This window comes from Hydractinia symbiolongicarpus, chromosome 6 (genome assembly GCF_029227915.1).
Source record: "Hydractinia symbiolongicarpus strain clone_291-10 chromosome 6, HSymV2.1, whole genome shotgun sequence".
NCBI classification, from domain to species: domain Eukaryota; kingdom Metazoa; phylum Cnidaria; class Hydrozoa; order Anthoathecata; family Hydractiniidae; genus Hydractinia; species Hydractinia symbiolongicarpus.
In genome coordinates, this window is record NC_079880.1 from 20,491,593 (window position 1) to 20,514,766 (window position 23,174).

Sequence of the window (23,174 nt, forward strand, 5' to 3'; positions counted from 1 at the left end):
GGAGTGTATTGATTCTTTCGATATTCCTGCTAACTCTCTTAAAGCGTTAATCACAATTTTTATTAATAAAGCGATTTATATGTACTTACTACTAGATCACCCAAAATTAAAAACTACCTCTTAAACTTAATAAAAATTAGTTAATTAGGAAAGAAGAATATTCGTAATGATTGACTGCTAATTTTTAGCTTTTAAAATTAAAAAGTAGATATGAAGGACGGTAATTTAGCTTGGATTTTTTTCCTTTTATCTTGAAGGAATTAAATTTCATACCTGTTTTAAACACAACAAAATTAACTTAGTTAACAAAAAAAACTTTTTGAAGTAAAATTACAGATTAAGGGAAAAAGCATTTAGAACTATAGATGTTTCTCATAAAAAACGTCTAATTCTTGTTTTTATTCTTTGGCTCACATCGTACACATTGAGTAATCAAATTTTTTTCTTGCTAAATTCACAGTTACACTATAATTATCGAAAATGTCGTTTCAAGCGGAGAAATATTCAAGATGATATAGTCTCAAACAAACATTAAAAATAAAACAAAATAAAATAAATCCAGCTGGGGCTGTATGCATCCAGTCACTCATTCTGGGTTTTCTAGTCCTGACGCATCGCACATAACATAGTTAGCAATATTTTAAAGGGGCTACGAAATGATTGAATAAGCTCAATGCCCATAATTTCCAAAGAATAGCTTGTAATAAACGGATCACTCAAAGGACAAGGTGGAAGAAATTATACACACTTTAAAACCACATAAACGTCTGGACAACCTGTTTATGAATAATTCATTTTTAATGATGAATTTGCAACTTTTTTATTTTCTAAAAAAAGAGAAGTTTTCCTTTAGAATTCTTTTTTGCGGTAAAATAAGCTACGGTCTGTGGTAATATATATTAAGTGTCAGTAAATCAAAAGTTTGTTTTTACGAGGAAACAGAGACAACACGAGGAGCTGTATTTGTTGAAAAAAAGCTACATTATTAGTTTTAAGAAGGTAATTAATACCACTACATTTTTGTTGCTTAGACTGGCTTTATGTACGATGAACTTATATGCTTCTATGCAAAATTTCAAAGGATATATGCAACTAGCTAGTTTAAAACGTTTGATTTTTTATGTTACTAGAAAAGCTAAGTACGTACTTATATCGAATAAATCATGGATATTCAATATATGAAAGGAACTTTTCTGTCATTCTTAGTTATATCTGGATGTGTCATATGATAGTTAAATGATTTAAGTTGTTGCTTTTGTCCTCAGTTTTGTCCTCAGATTATAAACGTTTCCACTGCCATTAGCTCGACTTTCGGGGACAATTGTCTGTGTTTGACAAGACTGTGTGAAAATAATAATTGCTATGACTTCTTCTTTGACATCAAGACCCTTGTTAGATGTTTCTTTACTCTAATGACCACTAAATATCAACATATCCTTAATGACATTTTAAATACATCAAGCCCACATTTTTATCACCGCCTACTCCGAATGCTACTCTCACTCACATATACACCGATATAATAGCAATATTTCATATTATACAGTATTTGGAAAATATTACAAAATTCTAACACGTTCACAGGGAATGACGAATATTGATAATTTTGATGATACATTTAACACATTCATTTTTATAATTACATATAAGAGCAGTGGCTTGTCGCTTGTATTTCCACAGGAAATCACGTCTAGTAATCAGAGATTGCCGGATGACGTCAACTAAAAAGTCATAGCATATGACGTATTACTAAAGTATGAACCTGTGGGTACAAGCGCACCCACTTTCTAAACTGCCCCATATCAACCATGATCGAGATTTTTTTTTACTTTCAGAGGAAAATAATCTCAAGTCAATCCATAACACTGCTATATCTTAAATGAAAACTCATGAATTTTTTGTGTTATTAAAACTGTTTTAGTCATAATTTCTAATTTAAGAACAAGGAAATTAAGTTCTGGTCTAAGTTGTTTATTTTTTTCACATAATCAACCTAAAATTATCTTCGCTTTGTTCTCATTTTTAGCATTTGTAATTCCTTTTACCTCACAATAGAAATATTAGTGATCCAAATTTTAAAAAAAGATGCAAGAATTTATTCCGCGAACACTTTTGCCCTGAAAGATGAGTTTCCTAACGTTATGTGCTTTTTCAGGAACAGGGAATTTTTAGTCTTACTTTCGTCAGGCATTTCAGGTATTCTTAGTATTGTTGTTTTCATGAAATTCTTTTTAAAAAATGCAATGTTTTGCTAATAATCAAACGAACGTTTTGGAAAAATTACGAAAAAGCTATATGTAAATTGTCTGTTGTGAGGAGGGTTTAAGATCGAACTGAAACAGTATGGTAGACTCAACCTTTGTGACACAACAGATGACAAAATGTAGAAAAACTAGCTGTTAAATCTGTCGAGAAGATTTTAAGGTTCGCCTGTCATCAAAAAAATATTTCCTCTATGAAAGATGCGAAAAAAAAAGATGCACAGAGAGCCATTTTGAACAGACAAATACTAAATATCAAGACTAGTCGTTTACCCTTTGAAACATCGGCGAGTTCGTGCGTTGTACATAGCGATTCTGCTACCATTTTGAACAAAATACAGCTATTTATAGAGACAAACGATTAAGCTAATATTATGAGATAACCGACAGATAAATTTCTTCTTTGTGCAAACACACAAATAGTCGTTATCCCCATAATCACATTTCTTAACAAAATAAGTAATTTGCGGTAACAATTATCTGTTAACTTTAAAACAATACTTGCTTTGGGACATCTGTTCTTTTTGCCACACAAGTTCACCTTGCAACATTACCACACAAATTGTCCCTTATAAGTTCTCTTATGTAATAATAGCCTTATATTTGGTTTCATATATGGTTAGATGATTTTGTGGACAAAGATCAATGCGAATTAACATCTATACTCCTTTTGTAAAAGGAATGTAACAACTACCTTAAAGGCCTTCGCAAACAAAGATTTCCTAATCCAGTGCCTGATATGGAATGGCTAAATGATTATACTTCATTGATATAAATTCTTTGTTATAGGCAGCAAAATAAACCCAGTTAAACTTGGGGGGTGTTTGAAAAATATATATATTTGAAAGAGGTCCAATGATGGAGGAGCTTTTTATCCTAAATATGTGTGTCTCTATAATAATAGCCGTATTTTGTCTGTTTGCTGCAAGAAAAGTGTCGTTCAAAAAGCGAAAATACCGTGTAATTTAAAGACATGCGACCCGTGGATTCATTCACGGGTTAATTACTAGTCTTAATAACTTTGCGTCGTGGCTCTCTGATATTGTCACGATGTCCTACAGAAGGTCGGCCAAATGGTTAAAATACGCATTAAAATAGAAGACAAATTTTAATATTTTCTTTAAAAAAGCAACTTAAAGACGTAAAGTCCGCAGTATTACACAAACTATACTTGCACCACAACGTATATGAGACAGACATCTCTGAAAACAGACTGTGGTGAAGTAACTAAATTGGAAGTACTTACTAAGTTACTACCAATTAGCAAGATGGTTGTATGTAATGCTTTTCCTTTCTGTACTATCATTATGCCATAAAAGCTCACATACACGTCTCTGATCAATAAATCCACTGCAAAAGGACTATGTGAAAACGAGGTTGCTGGGTAGCTATTTTTGCATATTTTTCCTTGGCACCTGAATCGTGCCCTGGGAACGTGATTGTCGGATAGCAAATTTAAGCGTAGTTTGTTTTTTTAAGCAGGATAGCTCCCCATATTAAAACTTGTTGCAACATATTGTCATGTATCTTTAAAGAATGCGGAAAGTTATAAGGCTGTTATGGGCATAGTAGTCCAGTCATTAACATAAAATGCAGACTTGAAGTTTCCCGGGGAAAATCACAATTGTTTCCTTAATGAGGGTGATCAGCTGAGCAGTGCCGTTATAATCGTATTTTAAATATTGTTTTGACTTGTGATCAAACATTCTATGCCCCTCAACGACAAAGAAACGTCAAAACAAAAAAGTTTTATGAGCATATGGCAACCTAGTCCACAGGACTTGTTAGGCATTTCATATTAGACCCGGTCCAGGAACATTATTTCACCTCAAATAAAACCTTTTTTCAAGTGCTTAGATACGAGAAACATCTGTTGAAGTTTAATTTTAGTTAAACATAGTTATAGGTAAATCAGAAAAAAAAAATTATTTTTCAAAAAGAAAAAAAATCTAAAAAAAATTAATTCTGGTAAATTTTTTGATTTTGCATCTTGTAACAAGACAAACACAATCACCAGTCTCCTTATAAGGTTATACATGTCTCAACTGAGAAAGCGTTCTGATTTATTTGTTTATTTATTTGTCTGTTATTTGCTTGCTTGCTTATTCTCTTTCTTTCTTATTTATTTTTCTAATGTTATTATTTGTTTTTGGGTTGTCTCAAAATCGACGAAAATACTTACGAAACATCCTCTTAGTCGGTTTGAAAAAGAAATCATTTACCTAGGAAATCTAAAATTCAATAGATTAAAAATATATAGTTATATATTTTATAAAGAAATCTGACAAATAAATTTGCCTGTACTACAATTGTTTGTGAATATTGTTGTTGATTCTAAACCCATAAATAGTCGCATTTCCTTTTTTGTCAATTCTATTTTCAAATCTACAAATAACGTAATTAGTGCTCGTGGGTAAGTAAAGGGAAATTTGCAGTCCTTTCTATTTTCATTCTAACAGCTGTCTCCTTATGCCTAGATACCCGTTAGTTACCCGTTAATTTCTTTTGGTTTTCTTGCATTTGCGTTGGTTGGAATTTAACACAACAAGTATGAGGAAATGAAAGTAAAGATAAAAGAAACATACATACATTTTGTCATGGAAACCCTGCAGTTGTCATGGCAATACGTATACCGTTTTTATGCTCATTAAAAACAGTGGGTTTTTTTTAATTTTAATGACAACTTTGGAATGATTACGTTTGAATAGTCCAATTAACTATGTTCCTTCATGGTCTTCATTTCGTAATGCAGACATATACAGCGTACTTTTCCTATAACCCCAACCCCACCCTATCTCACCCCCTCCCACCACCCTACCCCCGCAAATCATACGAACGCATTGAATAATTCAGCTTAGTTCATCTTAAAAAAATCAAACTATAAAACAATGTGCCGCGAAAAAAAAGAGGCATCCTTGTATGATGGCTGTGCAAATTTTAAAACTATACACCAACTGGTAGCTGGTGAATTAAAAATCCAAACTACCATATTGTTTGGGCTTTTATTCCAAACAGACCTCATTGCATCACTCAAAAACAGAGCTTAAATTTCCCCAAAGGATTTTAAATACAACTCTCCACAAAAATAGTAGTTTTTCCTCTTCAAAATTAAATTAAATTATAAAAAATTCCCCTCCCCCTTCAGTCAATGTTGTGACACATAAGAACTTGTGTAACGGTCATGCCAAGAGCCTAGCATGCCATACACCTTCAGCAATACTAAAAACAGGGGAGGGGGGAGAGGGGGCATTTGTTTTACGTAGGATGCACCCAGCTGTTACACTTTTAGAATTTCTAGAATTTCTTTAATAGTATACAGGTAAACTTGTATTTTTGTCATTATTGTGATGCAACATCAACTTTGAAGCGTTTCAAACACAAATATCAGGATAAACAATCTTTATTTAGAGAGAAAAAAACAGTTTTAATTTAATTTAACTTTCTTTCCTCTTACCGAAACGCTAATACCAAAAACTTTCCATAATCGAGTTAAAACCTATTTAGAACTGGGAAAGCAAGTCTTCGTTTCCATCGTTTATACATCAATTGCCCCTTAAATTTCCATCAAATCTACGTAATACGTAAAGTATTGGCAATAACATCCGTTAAGATGATGCTGAGAATTTGAAACTTGCACCAGAATTTAATTTAATCAAGAAGCAGCATTGACCAAAGTTTCGATACGTGAGAAACTCGAGTTTTTCGATTTATTTACATTTTGCCTGAAAATCAGGAAAAATCGGATTTCAGGCAATTTTTTGGAATTTATACATTAGCTTTATTATGGGTGATATGTAAAAAGTTATGTTAAAAAACATTGATTTCGTTCTCAGAATTTTGTGACAGAATTATAGTTCTAGGATCGCACACAACATTTGCTATATTTTCATAATCATCTGTTATACATTAGTTTTCCAAATATTTAGATCTCCTGTCCTCCACAACCTTAGAGATTAATTAATTAATTCTTGAAACTACCTCCTAAATCCATGTAATAAGTAAACTACAAAGACTTCTCCTAGGATTTGGATGAGAATTTGAATCTTATATTAAAATGTCATTTTATCAAGAGGAATTATTGCACAAAGTTTTTGACTACTCCATTCATTAGAATTTTACCTGAAAATCGGGAAAAAATAGTAATAATTCAAGTAATCGAAAGATATGCTAACCATCTTGCTTTCGGCTACCAGACTCTAGAACATTCCAGAACTAAAGTAATTGAATTTTAGGCAGACACCATTTGGCACCAATTTCAAGCTGACGTCATTGAAAAATTGCTGATATCAAAAAAAATATTGATTTTTTTTTATGATATACAGTATAACTGTAACAAGTTTAAGTTTATCTGGGGGAGCTATTGAAATAAATAGAGGGGGCGTTGGGTCGGAATCAGTCCCTATTTCCAGAATACGTTCAAAAAAAACTGGGGAAAAACCATATCACTATATAAGATTAATGAAACGATATACGTGAAAAATTGAAAAATAAATAAGTAATTACTAGTTGTAAGTTGATTTTTTTAAAAAAAATTCATTAGTATTAACCTACTCTATCCCTGGCGTCAATGTTAGATTTGTGTACATTTTGTAATTTTGAATCATCTCATTAAAGAAGGTGTTGTGACCACATATCCTGGTATCTGGTAAAAATATATAGAAGCTGCTAGAAATTTTGAAACGAATTATCTTAAAAAAAACACAAAGATGGTAATTCCTTTCAGTTACTCATAAAACCAGTTACAGCTATAGCAACCCATCCAACGTTAATTGGAAAAGTGTTTTTTCTTCCTTTTGTGATTACGGACGTAATGACGCGGTTATATTGTTCAAGCTTCCTTATCAAATTTTAAAACGAAGCTATGCATATCGTAACATGAGTTGGTTCAATCTCAAGAATTTATAAACAAAATTAACTTATTAATGAGATGTTTGTAACATATAGGTGATTAAAAACAAATTAGGTCTTTTAGTACAGGGATATGTGCATTGGTTTGTTTACATTGGTGTGGGCCGAGCGTGGAAGATTATGATTACAAAAAAATGCCTATTAACCTGTCCAATTGTTTTCATGAATGACTTACTTTATTCAACATGTCAATTACTTTTTTAGCGAGAAGAGAGAGAGTAATAGCTATCATACTGTTCGCCTTTTTGTGTTTTGAGGTTGTTTAGAGCAGATTTTTAAACTGCGGTTGTCTGTGGTTCACTCAAAATTTGTACTTATTTGTCTCCACCGAAAGCACATCATTAAATAGCTGTTAAAATGAAGTTTTTAATAACAAAAAGTTCCATTTAATAGTGAGGTATCAAGAACCGCTTTAATTTTACAATCCTCCTTCAACGCCAAAACTGTTTCAACATAAAAAAATTTAGAAGGTTCACATAGGAAGAAATACAAATAAAATTCATTGAAATTTTACTTTCGCTTTCAGTTGCAAAATAATTTCCCGTTTTATTCTTCTTCTGACCCAAGGTTAACGAATTCCGTCTTAAAAACTAAATCCTACAGAAAACTGTTATGAGGTTTCTAATGTTTTTCTTCGAAGTTTCTTCTGCATTATATATGCATGAAATGCCGTACACCCTGAAAAAGCCTTATAAAAATACTCTCATTTTGGGTGTGAATAATACCAAGTATGCTGCAAAAAAGGATCTAACAGTAAATAAAAATCTTTAGCCTGGATCAGGAACTATTATGTAAATTTTTCTATTTTAGTTTATTTTTCAAACTTATAAAAATAAGAGAAATTGTATTAATGACGTGAAAGACGTTGTCGGCTGCAATTAATGGACAGGTAATGAGCTAGTGGATTCTTTTGTTATTAATTAGTCTTTTATACGTAGATGACAGCCAAAGCTATAAAATACATCCGACGATTAGAAAAGTTCAGATTTTAAAAAACACAAACTGTCAAACGCATCTCTCATCTTTGTAACTCGATATATATTATTACTTTAGGACATATACATTTTCAAAACGAAATATATACTAAAAATATTATGCGACAAGAAACTTTATGATATTTCAAGCAAGAGGAAAACTATGTTGCGTCAGATATTTTTGGCATACGTTGGGCCTATCACAGCTTCGTTGACCATCATTGGTAACATCATAGAAATATACACCATCTTTGAGAGTCGAAAACATAAACAGTTAGCAGTGTCAATGATGTTCTTCTTAAACCTATCTATCTCGCATTTGATAACTGGCATAGCTTCGTTGTTGTATCACACCATGCAAGCTTATACCAATGCACTTACTGGTTTACACACTCATTTAATGACTGGTTTTTTTCTGAGGTGCTTCTTGTATATAAACGCGTTCAACTTAGTGATGTTAACACTTATTCGTATGTACGCTGTTACGAGACCTATCACGTATCGAAACGTTACGAGGAAGTACGCGCGTTGTACGTGCTTTACGGCATGGGGACTAGCATTGCTATTAAGTTCACTTTGTTTTATAATACATAAATACGATCACGCCGGGTATGAGAGATATGCGCAACTTATTTTCCCGATAATTTCCATCTCTACTGTTATATTATGTTCTGTGGCGTTTTACAGAATCAACAAAACTTTACATAACCAAGGAAAATTTCGTGTCAAACATTTGGCTTATTGCAATGGTAGGACTGAGAAAAGAACGATTGGTGCATTAGTTAGCGCCATATCCACGACAGATACTTTACAGAATAATGGTAAGCATATGAGACTAAGATATAACACCTTGTTCGAAATCAATTTAATCAAACTAACCGGTAGTACGATTGTTCTGTTTATACTTTGTTGGTTTCCAATAGCAACATATTCAATATTAGAAGCTGTGAAGGTGACAAAAACGCCTCAAGCGAAACTGGTTTTGTTAGAAATAGCTTTGATCAATTCGTTGTTGAATCCTTTATTTTATTTCATCCATATGAGATCTCAAATCCGAAAACAAATTCGACATCGTTTTACGAAGATTTCAAAGGGAATTAAAAAACCAGTGGTCGAAGATAATGCAAACAACAAAGCAAAAAACAGCAAATGGGCTTGTTAAAGTCGCAATTGTCCCTATATTTGATAGATATAATAAATCTAGATATCAGTAACGTTGTGTCAAAGTATAACATTTAGAACCCTATTAAAAGTGTACATATTCCTTAGTATTGAAGGCACAGTGTTTGTTTGTTCAAATAATTTATAAATAGTTTATTTAAAGAAATATATATTTATAACAATAGTCGCATTTTGTCTGTCTGCTAAAGCAAGGTCAACTTTGATCAACTTTGCTGCGATGGGCGAATTCGGGTGGACAAGCGACTAGTCTTTATACATTAATTTAGAATCTTTTTTAACAAATTCTGCTGGCGGCGCACATGATCCACTCATTTCAAAGATACAAGAGAGCTTGAATAAAATGTATTGCCAATTGTCTTTTCTCAACTGGCTAAATAACGATGCAAAAAATTTTTCGTTTTTAATTAAAGAAGATACCAAGCCGAACCTAACTCATCTTGTGCATTGCTCTAATGAAACTTTCCGTGGTAACGTTACCTGAATAAGCTAGACAATTATTTTAATTTTGTTCACTCTATGAAGAAAGCCGCAATAACTACTTAAGTACAAACGGTGGACTTAATAGTACCATGGTTGGCTAACCACTTTAACAAGCAAACATCTAAAATGACCTTTCCACCACAATATCGGCATGTCTGCATGACTCACGTATATCTTAGACAGCGGAAATAATCTCGAGGAACGAAATCTGTAAAAACTTGTTTTAATGTTAATTAAGCCAGTAATAGACGAAGTCGCTAGTGCTTGAATTTATTCTCCCACCTTTGTTGAAGATTAGGTAATACATAATAACTGCTCATTTCAAAAGATCATTGGTTAATTGGGTAGTGTGGGTGGCGTTCTGCACAACTGTTCTTTTATTGACGTTACAGATATCTTAAAACTAAAAGGTTGTATGGATACTATAAAACTTTTCAAAAAGAGTTGAATGATCCTGTTCCTATACAAGCAGTTCACATTGCCGTATTTAGCATGGACAGTTCGCATTGGTGCCGATGGTCTACGTAAGATGTTTCTCAGCAACTTGTTCTCAGGGTATTTTTAATCCTGAGAAAGATTGCAGTTTTTTAGAATGACTGAGAGCAAGAAAACTGGCTACATACTTACATAGTGTGTTTCTGCATATACTAAATAAAAGTTTGAAGACATGTGTTAACAATAAATAGTTCCAAATCAAAACGTCCACGGAAAGTGTGGAAGTAAGTAGTGCAGTTAAAGAGATTCTTTTTTCTCATTTAACTTCTGTATAAGTACATAAGTAATTCCTGGTGAAGCATATTTCCTCCTTTTAATGTGGTTCTTAACACAGACGTTTGTTCTTCTTATTGTGGAAATGTTTTGGTGCAAATAGGAAATTTTAATTGTGTCTGCAAAACTTATGAGCGAAGTTTGTTGATTTAGACCTGCCTTGACCACCTTGAATTTGATCATTGTTTCACCTTTCTATCTATCACATTTTGATATCAAAAAAGTTTCGCCAACTAACAAATTTTGTTGGTAATCGCAGAAATTTCATCTGATACAGTATCATAGATTTGCTCTTATTTTCGATTGAGTTCGTCTCCCTTTCGTGAAAGTAAGGTCTATTTCAATTTTATGAATTTGTCTTCGTCTAGTAGTGTCTGACACGTGAATCGATAACTACGAATCATTTCCAATTATTATTCGTAATTAGAAAGGATTAACTATTTATGTTTTGCAAATCTTAAATGTCAATGGCTAATAAAGTTTTTAAATTTATTGATGTCATGAGTAAATTTGGTGAATTGTTTTTTACAAAAATTATAAAATCCTTTTCGATCGACATCATAACTGATCTTTTATTCTGAAAAACACACATGCGGCAATTAAACTGTAAAATAGCTTTTTTTAAAAAAAAATTATAAGCGCAAAGTGAAAAAAATATAAGTTATGGAATTTAAAAGTACTTAATAAACTGTTCAAAAGTAAGGCGAAACAATGGATATAAAATGAATGTACATTTTATATTCTATAACCGATAACTGCGCGACAATTTTGAATTACAGTAGACGTCCGTTAATTCGAACACGCAAGGGACTAAATTATTTGTTCGAATTAACGAATGTTCGGATTATCGGAAGTTCAGAAAAAACAAGAATTTTAATAAACGTTTAAAGGTTTTATGCTAATATAACTTTATTACAACTTACTACAACTTTTTATGAAAATCTTTTAACATTGTTTGCTTGGCCTCCAAATTCCTTGTAAACTTCATTTTATTGGAAATGCCAATTTAATTGATAAATTGAAAGAAATGTTTCCACCATTGGTGCAATAAAAATGAAAACGTTTTTTTTTTTATTTTCTCATCAGATTTTATTTATCGATACAAAAAAGTTCGAATTAAGAAGCATAATATGTAGCCTTGGGACCAAAAAAATGTTCGAATTAGCGAAATGTTCGAATTAGCGGAGTTTGAATTAAGCAGCTCAAAATATAAGACTTTATTAAACCAAACTCAAGGGACTTGGCAATTTGTTCGAAATAACGGAAAGTTCGAATTAAGCGGCATTCGAATTAACGGATGCCTACTGTAATACAATTTTTTCTTGGTTTGGAAAGATTGTGGCATATGCGATGGTCGTGTGAACGCTTTATATGTGATAAGATAGAAACGTGACATAATATCCCGAAGTAAAGACTTTAAATAACGAATCCAGGTCATGTCTGAGCACTTGCTTCGAGTACATTAATTTATGTCACAGGAGACAAAATTTTGGAGTACCAAAGTAGTGGCGCTTGTCCAAAAACCGTCTAATTTATGGGGGGCATTTAAAATCAAAAAAAAACAAAACAAGGTCAGAGTTAATTAAAGTTTTTTACGTCTTGATAGTTCAATAACGGAAGTAATATCTTTTAAGACAGTATTGAAACTTGGCTAGAAGAAATACTTAGACTTACTTGCGGGTTTTTTTTTAAAAAAATATGCTTTATGAAGTGTAAATAATTAAAATAACAAGTTTTACTTTCTGTATTTTGCAAAAATAAAATAAAGTAATGAATTTCACTTTGTGTATTTTGGAAAAAAGACATTTACCTGTAAATACTTGCAGCAGTCTAGATGCTATTTTTTAATATTCATGGGTGCAAAGTTCTTGGTGCATTTTAACTTCGTATATTCCGTCACGAAAACCCTTCATGCATATGTAGCTAACTCGACACAGGGAGGCTTTTACTTGCATTTGAAATGATTATACGAGAGATTCATTACAACTACATTGTAACGAATTTATAAATAATTTTAACATTCTAACATGACACCATTGCAAACCGTTTCTGATTTTAAGGTGCCACATGGCCCAAACAAATAAAAATCTGGCTTAGAACAGATTTAGACATTGTTTTTTGAAGCTTTCATTTATGATTTGGCAAATATGTGGTTGACATTTGGACTAATTACGTTGGAGTTTCATTTGGACTAATTACAAAAGAGATTTATTAGCTACAAGTTTCTCTTTATCATAAAAAGCTCTCAAAACAATGCTTCTGACTTTTATATGTCCTATTAAAATCTGAGCCAAACAGATTTCTAATTAAGTTTTGTAAAACTTCCCCTAATTATTTGTCAATCTCATATTTCATTGTCTTGACATGTTGGCAAGAATGATTTCGCACAAACAGTTACAAAAAAGCAATCTTTGTGACTCTGTTCTTAAGGTTAAAGGAAATAGTAAATCCCCGACATATAACAACATGACTATATAATCATTTGAGTTCTAATAGGATATGGCGACAAAACTTTAATCGACATTGAAAACAACAGTACAACGTATTAAGGTCCAAAAAAGCATTTGGTATTGGAGTAGCCACAGTATAATTCAAACACCAGATAACTAAAAGTCTCCCGTTCACAAACTGTTTTTGTATTTCACGTTGAGTCTTCCTTACTACTTGCTTGTTAACTCAAGTACCTCAAAACGTTCCGGTATCCCTAAGGATTTCCTCGGATAACGCGAATTTTTAAGCACCCGAATTTGTTAAAACTCTTGTTTTTTTGCTCCTACATAGAATATTGCTGGATTAGAATGTTAATAAGTATTTTATTTTGTTATTTAAAAGCAATTTCCGTGTCCCTTGCATGTGTTTTATAGCACAAACTTGATTTGTTGTCACTCAGAGAAGTACTGGTTTCAATCACGTAAAGTCTACCCGGTAGGTTTTGTGAAAAATGCTACCCTTTAATGGCAATATCCTTTTTATAAATTAATCAAGTTTTCCAGAACGTAGAAAGACACGGTTTATATATTTTTTGAATCATGAAATACCATAATAGTTACTTTGCCCTTATTATGCTTTGCGAAGTCATGAAATTTTACAGTAGCTAAACTTCCCCTTTATTAACTAAAAATCTCATGTATCTATAGACACATTGGCATGGACGATACATCATACTCGCGATTAAAAGCGAAAAAATTTTTACTTTCCCGGTCACAAGGTCACAAGGTCAGAAAAAACACTAAACCACCAAATAATGACAACTTCACTTCATAACTTTTCTCTAACGAGATAGCGTGACAGAATTAATGTTTGACACCGAAAAACCAAATATGCAAACTATGGAAGTCTAAAAAATGAAAAAAAATAACATTTATTTTAAAAAACATTTGTATTAGGCAATTTTTTTATCTTGTTTCACTGTACATATGCTATGGCCTGACATTTAAGGAAGTGCTGGTTTTACTGCGAGTGCCAGAAATATGTTTTTCTTCACTTGCTTTATTTAATGTTTAGCATCCTTTACTGCAGTTGCTGTGTCATGACTGTGTTTCATAAATTCATAATATTTTTAGCTATATCTAATTAAAGCTATTTGTATATAAATTTCCTTATATGACAGGCAAATATGTCAGCATTAAACGAATTGCCTTTATATGGCCGAGAGTAATACACTGCTTATCTCTGGAAATCACTATTGTTCCACAATATGGATCGGTCTCATATTCCAATATTCAATGTCCTTCATTTTCATTTTCATTTTTATTAAATTAATTAGCTTTCATCTGGTAAAAAGAGTTGTTTTTTTACTAAAAAGAAAGATTATATTTTTAAAGAAGAAAAATTGTTTATGTGCTTTACCATCAGAAGAACTTCATAAGATCAGGCTGAAATCCTTGAAATGTTAACCAATTGATTATCATGATACTTAGTTGTGATATTGCTTTTTACATACAAAAATTACAAAAGTTACAGGCTATTTCTTGGCAAGTTTATTTCATTATAATATGACCTCAATCTATGATTACCCGATCAGAGGATTACCCGATCAGAGGATTCATTAACAATGAATGTTAAATACATAAAGCATTTTCTATAGTACTATATACACTGAGCCATTATATTAGCAACACTTGAACTAAATTCAATAAAATCTTAACTGAGACTAAGCTAGAAAAAGTATAAGCGTTGTTTATAAACCGTATGGTATGAGTGGGAATGGTTCTTTGATCTAGTTTTATTTATTTTGAAATCTAATTTTTTTCCAATTCGTTCCTCAAAAGCGAATTTATTAAGTGTTAAGTGATAAGTAACAAAGTTAATAACTTTAACGACTATCACTTATAATAGTACCGTTCAGTCTAGAAAGGTACAGCCATTGTCAGAAATATCTACATATTGCTTCCCAAATAAATGTCCGAAAAATAAAATTGTAATCTTTTTTGAGAACCTTATCATTAGTTAATGAGTCTTTGAGTAACCATGTCTCTAGCCTCTGATAAAACAAAAGTTTCTAATTAAAAACAAAAGATTAAATAAGATAAAGACAATACGAACATGAACGGACTAATACACATGATCAATATGTGCAACAGAAACAAAAATGAATTCATTTATGTAATTCGACGTAAAGTATTTTGGTTAATTGGTAGGCGAGAGATCCATTCACTCATTTTTGAAAGAATGTTTTTTCTACATACTCAAACTCAGATAGATCGGCGTGTCTAAAATTAGCTGAGTCGTGGAATGTTCTCTGAGTCACCAAGTGCTACTCTTATATAGCTTTGCTGCACATCGTTCGACTCAAACGGGATGCGGAAAAATCGGGCGGACGGAAGAAATAATAATTATAACTTTTCCACAAGTAACTTAAAACAAGATTGTCAGCGTTTCTATATCTTCGTCATATGATTAAGAATTTTAAGAATCGTTTCCTTATCAAGAATCTATGATTAAATTCATTAAATGAAATTTACCAGAGTAGGTAGAAGCAATTTCCATAGCAACCACATTGCTCCAAAAATACAGATAAAAGGTATGAACCAATTAAGGACAACCAAATACGTGGGTATGATACAGTACTAGAAAGGAGGAAATATTCAAACCAACCTAAATAATAGGGTATCATTAATGTGGAAAAATATTCTTTGCACCCTTTCTATATCCTTCAATATTCAAAACGCATACCGCTTTTTTACTTGAAAATAATTTTTTATGTCCTTTCCTGATACTTATAAGGCACCAAAACAACAATAGGTTCTCTGCAGTTCCCAGTTTTATGAATTCCGTATTGAATCCCGCTTCTTGGCAGGCAGGCATGTTAGTGATGCTTCAAGTAGCTTTACTTCACATAAGCCAGATATTTAGTCTCTTTTTGCGTCTTGTGATTTGTAAACGCGTAAAATTGAATTTGGGTCGTCCACCTGAAGTTCGTTACAGATTTTCTTTGCTTTTCTTTCACAGGGCCCTCATGTAATTTTAATAATGATGTAACTACTGATCGAAAACTCAGTTTCTATTGAAATTCTATTGAGTGCAAAGGTAAAATAAATTATAAACGGGAACTCAACACCTAGTTGGAGGTTCTATCGCGGTTGTCAGTGAATTTCACACCTTGAAGTTTTTGCAAATACTGACTTGGTCCCCAAATTAGACCAAGGCTAATATTGCACAAAGAGGGGATTAAGTGAAATAAAAATTTTCAGTTTACAGTAAAATTTCCAATTTCCAGTTACCCTTATTTTAGCAATGAATATAATAGTATTCGAATGTGTCAATATTTAGGCGTCTGAAATTTATTTTGTCCATTAAGATATAATAAGCAAGAAGAAACCCGGTTTTTGTCTCAGACGGGATGCGGAAAATCGGTCGGACGGAAAAAATAATTACAACTTTTCCACAATTAACTTAAAACGAGACTGTCAGCGTTTCCATATCTTCGTCATATGATTGAGAATATTAAGAAGTAAGTTAGAGCAATGCAATACGTATCTCTGGCGGTAATGTAGCATAGTTACAGTCGGAGGGGAGGAAGAGTCAACCGTTTGGATATAATCCCCAAGGTCGTTAAAACTTTCCATCACTTAGTTACTTACTTACTTGTCTGTTCTAATTTTAACATATTCTCATGATTTTCATTAGCTTCAGCTTGTGTATAAACTTTGAGTAAACCAAGTCTAAAGAGGTGTAGAGTATTACTGTTTATTTCAACTATAGGCTCCTGTTGTTGTTGTTTTCCACAGGTTCTTGAATGGTGCATCGACTGCTAAGAGCTAAATATGCTGATATCAGGAGCAAAAATCCTAAAGTTATATGGCAGAACCATATTCTTTTAAAATTACGCAGGGGTCCACAACGTTGTTCAGGCATTGGCTAGAGCTGAAACTTGTGAAAAGCGACATAACAAAATTCCATGGTTGGCTAAAAAATCAAAAATTGGGACTGGATACAGCGCAAAGAGATGAGTACCACAAATAACAGGAAGGTTTTCAATAACGTTTTAATTGGATTTACAAGATTTTTAGGGCACCCCAGGAGAATTTAAGAACAGAAATCACTTTCCAATGTCTATTGGAAGATGGCCACATCTTAAATAATATTTATTTTGAGATTGTGAGCCACCTATTACCATAGCAGGGCTCCAGAAGTATATTTTTAATGTTTTAAATAATGGCTTAAAAATAACTACATTATATTTATATGTAGCTAGCTAGCTACGTGAAATTTTAAGTACATACACTGTCAGTAATCAGTCATCACTTAAAAATATAGCTCGATATACAGGCCAATGTATGCTGTCCAGTAACTGTAATAACGGCTAAACATGAACCAAAGGAAGGGTGCGAAAACAGAGAATATTTGGCAAACCTACTTTCTAAATATCCATCTAGTGCAGCTTAACCGTGACACTCATCTGGGTAGGACACTTAGTACAGGTATAAAGTATGTCATAACTCCAGTGCAATAAATTTTTGGCAACTTAAGTGTAACTCAACATGTTCCGTGATTTTATTGCAAATGGAAATGATACACTTAAACTTCTCATTAAGAATAATATGTTAATATAACCGCCAAAAAACTCATTTATATTTATTCAAAAAAGTTCGACGGTAAAAAAAACAATTTTTTTGACAAGTTTATCTTACTTTCGCCCGGTTCATGCGAACATGATCACACAATCAATATTTTAACAAAATCATCGCGTTATAAAATAAAAAGTATTGATAAAATTAATGACTCGTATCAAAATAGCTCAAGAGGCATAGCTAAAGAGGCAAGCGACCTATTAAGGAATTGTCGGTCACCTATTAAGGAATTCTCGGTCTCAGTCTTTTCACCCAGATACCGTCGACCTTATGCTGAAACATTGCTTTAAATTTAATTCAGAAAGGAATTTACTTTCTTTAGCTGTTTCTTAGCTTGTTTTATCTACCACATTGTTCACAAAATCAGTTTCCGAATAGTCTGAAGTGATATAATAACTATATGAAAAAATACCAATAATTAAATGTGTACGTTTTGTAGCCATGAATCACTAATTATCCGGCAATTTATGCCGGTTGGAATATCTTCAATAGAAAGCATAAAAAAATTACATTGAAAGAGAACTACTTTGTTCATCACTACATACTGCCTGGCAGTGAGCGGGTTTCGATCCGCGGTCCCCAGAACTGGAAGCCGCAGACGAACCCACTACACTACGTGCGGCAATACGCCAGTGATGAACTCAGATAGTTTATCCGGATGGTGTGTATACATAGGTGAAAATCCAAACTTGAAACAGGGTGATATTTCCCCAAGAACTTAGGCAACAGTCATATGAATCATAAGAAATGGATTACATGTTCATTTACATGTGGAAGGATAACAAAGTGTGTAAAATATTTACTTATCACATGACTGCCCCAAGAACTATTATAATAAAAATGGTAGGAGAAGAGGATGAAAGTAGTGTGTATGTGAGAACCTCGAATCGTTTTAGTGTCTTGGTTTCGCTAAAATTCCATGAATGAACCTTGTGAATTATACACTTCTGAATTTAGATAAGAACGTTAGGAGGCGATGTATTCTCTTATTGCTGCAGGACTTACAAACAAATCATCTTTTTAACTGTGGAAATGAAATTTCCGACGTGACTAATCAGGCGTATTCCTCTTTGTTGTGATTCGGAATAAACGGTTAGATAAATCGCCACAAGATAAAGGTTTTTAGAGCTGACCCTTATCAGTCACCGTAAGAAATGGTTTAGCTGGGCCCTGAACTCAGGACTGTCGTAGTCATTTCCACTCTGAAAATAATAGCTAATTCCTTTTAAGTTCTGCGCTTGATTCTTATTCCCTTGTGAAACTGAAAAGTATTTCGCTCGCATTTCACAATTGTCCCGTTAAGAAATGTGCTCGAGCATGAATCTTAAAACTCTCTGTATATTATTGCCATGTGTTTTGTTGAATTTTCGGTGTGGTTCTTACATAATCTTGCAACATAAATATACCTGCTATACACAGTTCTCAAATTTTGCCTTCATACTTACGACTGCAAGATGTGCATGATTACTTTCAACTTTGTACTGCTTTTCTAATAATAATACGATAAAACACACAGTGCTTACAACACTGTTCCCTGAAAAATAAAACTGGATTTTACTGCAGAAACACTCAACACTTTAAAAAAAACGACTTAACCACTCAATAGGAAAAAAACGCAACGGAAAAATTCTCTTAATCTATAGCAAGCCTCACAAGCATCTAAGGCTTTTTAATAGCACTCTAAAGTACTAAATACATATTTATGTCCATCATTTCGCGGCGAAGCTAGCAAACATATCCAGAAAGCAGCCAGCTGCCAGCCTGAAGTGATGCACTACTTATATAAAAACCATGCCAATAATTAACAATATGAGCTTTGCGTGCAATTGAATTCTCAACGGAATATTTTTAAGCAATATATATCAAAAAGTATTACAAATTGAAATTTACAGTGCATAGCTACAAGAAGGTTGGCGGTGTTTGAAAATATTTTACAACAGAGTAGGAAAATCAAGAAACTTCTTTTGAGATGAAGATATTTATGCTCGTGGTTTTCCTTGCGCTCTCCTTCGGAGCACCGATCAATGAAGGTATAACAAGGAACATAATTGCTTTGCCTTCTTCCCTTTTCTGTGAATTGTACATTTTCTAAATTTTCTCGTTTTACTTTTAGACCAAACTGATGGAGACTATTCAACTACAAGTAAAGTAGAAGATGAGAAGTTCATTGAGGTTCATGATGAACCGGATGTTGAAGCTGATTCAAACAAAATCGAAAAAGATAAAGATATTGTGGAAGGACAGTCCATAGTGGAGTCTGATATAACTGATCCAAAAGAGGCACCTGAAGATTCATTTGAAGATACATCCGATGATTTGGAAGATACATCCGATGATTTGGAAGATGCATCCGATGATTTGGAAGATGCATCCGATGATTTGGAAGATGCATCCGATGATTTGGAAGATGCATCCGATGATTTGGAAGATGCATCCGATGATTTGGAAGATGCATCCGATGATTTGGAAGATGCATCCGATGATGGACCTGAGGTTTCCAAAGATGAACCCGAATATGAAGTAGAGGATTCCAAAGATCCAAGAAAAGAGTTCTCTAACGATTCCGAAGATTTATCTAACGATTCCGAAGATGCATCTGATGACTCCGAAGATGCATCTGATGACTCCGAAGATGCATCTGATGATTCCGAAGATGCATCTGCCAAAGATGCATCTGATGATTCCAAAGATGCATCCGATTTCGAAGATGTATCCAATGAACCCAAAGATGCACGCGAAAATGAATCAGACAATTTTAAAGATGCTCCTAACGCTACACCCGATATTGAATCTCGAGATTGGGAAGATGACCTTGAGGAATCATAAGTGTAGGAAAGTCAACAAATGTAACTGTTTAGACAATTATTTAAAATATAGTTGAATGTCACATTGAGGTCAATGTATATTTTTTTCTGGGGGACAAATAGCGCTGCATGCAGCTACTATGAATAGACAAAATGCGGCTCATTATTATGAGACTGAAGGCACTTTATTACCAAACTGTGTTGCATTTTCAGGTAGTTCTTGCTAAGTCTTGCAGTTTAAATAAAAAGACGGGCTGGCTAACGGCGATTGGACTAATTACTGTTACTAAGCCCAATTAATACCCACTCGCGCGGTCTTTCTAATAACCTGTTATCTCTTCTTCGGGTAACTACATTTACAGAAAAAATAAGCAAATGCAGTTTTCTCATTAATTATCAAACATGGTAAATATTGCCTGTTTTATCAAAATGGCAAAATGGGAAATATTTTAGCCGAAGTCATTTATTTTGTGCGCACGTAAGCCAAGTGGATAAAGCTTAAAAATTGCTAATACCTTTTCCTGACGGTTCACGAAACGAAATAAATAATGTTAGGGCGCTGAAGGTTTTGAAAAATCGAAATAGATGGTTCTGCAGACGTATTCGTACGAATTTCTAAATCCGTTGTAAACATTGGCACGTTTGAAATGCGCGACTCTAATACTGAATAGCCAATGTAATCAATCGTGGAGAGGAACTTTGTAAGCTGTAATGTTGTCCATGGTGGTAGGGACAACTTATGAAGCATTTGTTATTGCTAATGTCACCAAAATTTAAATCACAGACCTTTTCCATTGAAGTAGACTTTTCTACAGGATTTGCAACCAATCTTCTCCGTAATAATAGCCGTATTGTGTTCAAAATGGTTGCGGAAGAAAAAATTTCGAAGAAGAGATTTCGAGATGGCATCCTAAAAAGTCAGCTATCTAGCCTTGTTATTCAGTTTCCTATAACAACTTTCACCCTTAGCCATCATTATTTCTATTTGTTATTTTACTAATCTGATTTTTACTAAACTGCAACTGCGTTCTGTCTAACTAGCTGCTTGCTACCTTTGGGTAAAAAACAGAAAGTAGCTAAATAATACAGTTGGCTCGAACGAAATCTTGTTTCAGCTAAATGCAGGCTGGTAGCTACACCTCTTATGTAATATAAACCTAAGCAAAAATCTAAAGCTTATTGAATGAATAAGAGAACAGTCTCCATAAACATGTGGTATTTTGGGTTCATTTTGTTACGGCAATAAGTTTTGTAACCACAGCCAGTAGGACGTGCTCCTATTTTTCAATGACAGTTTTGGAAATGTGACAAAAGCTTATTTCACAAATTCAAATTGCTGAGTGATTTTAATAGTTCGGCAGGCTGTTTCCTGTGTTTTTACATTGCGCCTATACGCATGAGCGACATTCTTTACCTCTACGAAGTGCTCAGCCAAGTGTTAACAACGTAATGTTTCCTGTGGTTTTACTTAAACTGACTGTGCAATAAAGTTTTTTTGAAAAGGGTATTATGCCTACACAAATGTCGAACACGGTTTACATGTAAAAAGCCCTCAACTCGATGTTAATTTTTGAACTTTTATAGAAACTTACTCCGCGGAATAAATATTAAATATAACAACGGGTTGTTAACTCTCAGCTTAAGTTGTGGGAAAGTTATTCTTTGAAAAATATATTACACCCGAAACACTATATTGTTGTTTACGACATACTTCATACCTGCACTAAAGCGCTTTACTGGCATGTCTTGCTCTTATTATACGCTCAATTGGGAGTTCAACGCCAGGTCACACAATTATTTGTGCCGTAGCCCGACATTTCGACTCTGGGCTTCCCGGCTAGTCTCTATAATAATAGCCGTATTCCGTCTGTCTGTCTGTTGAAAAGGGTTACCGATATTCCTTTGATCTTTCCGCGATTTTTAGAAACCAGGGGGTTGTTTAATCGCAAATCTTATTATTGATTAAAATAAATTGCAAAAAATAATTTATTTCTTTAATTAATTGAATTACTTTAATTTATTGCCATAAGTAAGAAAATAAATTTAGTGATAAAAATGAATGCATTATTTTAATACGCCATTTTTAATAATAATTATCTCCGTGACCTTAATCGCCGTTTTCGCTCAGAAGCTACAGAAAACAAATGGGACAGTTTACTGATAGTTTTACTGACTTTGTTTTGACCCCTCGAGCATAATACACCAATCAAAACGCTTGATTGTTTAAAGAACCAATCCAAAACTTTCGCGGCCTGGGCATGCCAACGAAGAAACATAAGGACCGCAATATGATGGCCATTTTTGTTTTTAAAGTAATGGTGGGTCAGTGCTGTTTGTAAGTCTGTTTCACCTTTTTGTCTTCTATAAGCTTTTTATTTTCGTAATATTGTTTTTTTGTGTGTTCTAAAATGTTAAGATAAATATATTGTCACGTTTTTAGTCACGTACAGATCTTAAACGCACCAGTTTTAGGATTTTTGGCTAGGAACGAAGATTTTGGAGGCTAGCTAGCTAGAACCTTACTTACTACTATTCTGTGTGGTATAAAGAGCTTTTTATCGTACCCACCATTTATTTTTGTGTTGAGACTGTAGCCATTTAGCTAGCTCCTATCTTTGGCTAAAAAGTAAGAGTATAAAAATGCAGTTTGGCTACAACAATATTCTTAAACAAAAAGTGTTATGCTAAATGCAGTTAGCTAGGTAGCTAGCTACATCTTTTATT

The 23,174-nt window shown here is 33.2% G+C and overlaps 2 protein-coding genes across 2 annotated transcripts; both read left to right on the forward strand.

The window, feature by feature from the left end:
- The first annotated feature begins 8,306 nt into the window (after positions 1-8,306).
- Positions 8,307-9,305, forward strand: LOC130648169 (rhodopsin-like). The gene has a single exon (XM_057454207.1). It carries the CDS (start codon positions 8,307-8,309, stop codon positions 9,303-9,305), a length of 999 nt encoding a protein of 332 aa, XP_057310190.1.
- Positions 9,306-19,536: 10,231 nt separating this feature from the next.
- Positions 19,537-20,539, forward strand: LOC130647194 (germ cell nuclear acidic protein-like). Its single transcript, XM_057452965.1, has 2 exons — positions 19,537-19,676; positions 19,760-20,539. The coding sequence occupies exons 1-2, from the start codon at positions 19,616-19,618 to the stop codon at positions 20,470-20,472; spliced, it is 774 nt and encodes a 257-aa protein (XP_057308948.1). The 5' UTR covers positions 19,537-19,615; the 3' UTR covers positions 20,473-20,539.
- The last annotated feature ends 2,635 nt before the right edge of the window (positions 20,540-23,174 follow it).

Coding starts and splice junctions, on each gene's coding strand:
- LOC130648169 (XM_057454207.1), top strand. CDS start 8,307: ATGTTGCGTCAGATATTTTTGGCATACGTTGGGCCTATCACAGCTTCG.
- LOC130647194 (XM_057452965.1), top strand. CDS start 19,616: ATGAAGATATTTATGCTCGTGGTTTTCCTTGCGCTCTCCTTCGGAGCA. Junction 19,677..19,759: donor CGGAGCACCGATCAATGAAG/GTATAACAAGGA, acceptor TTTTACTTTTAG/ACCAAACTGATGGAGACTAT.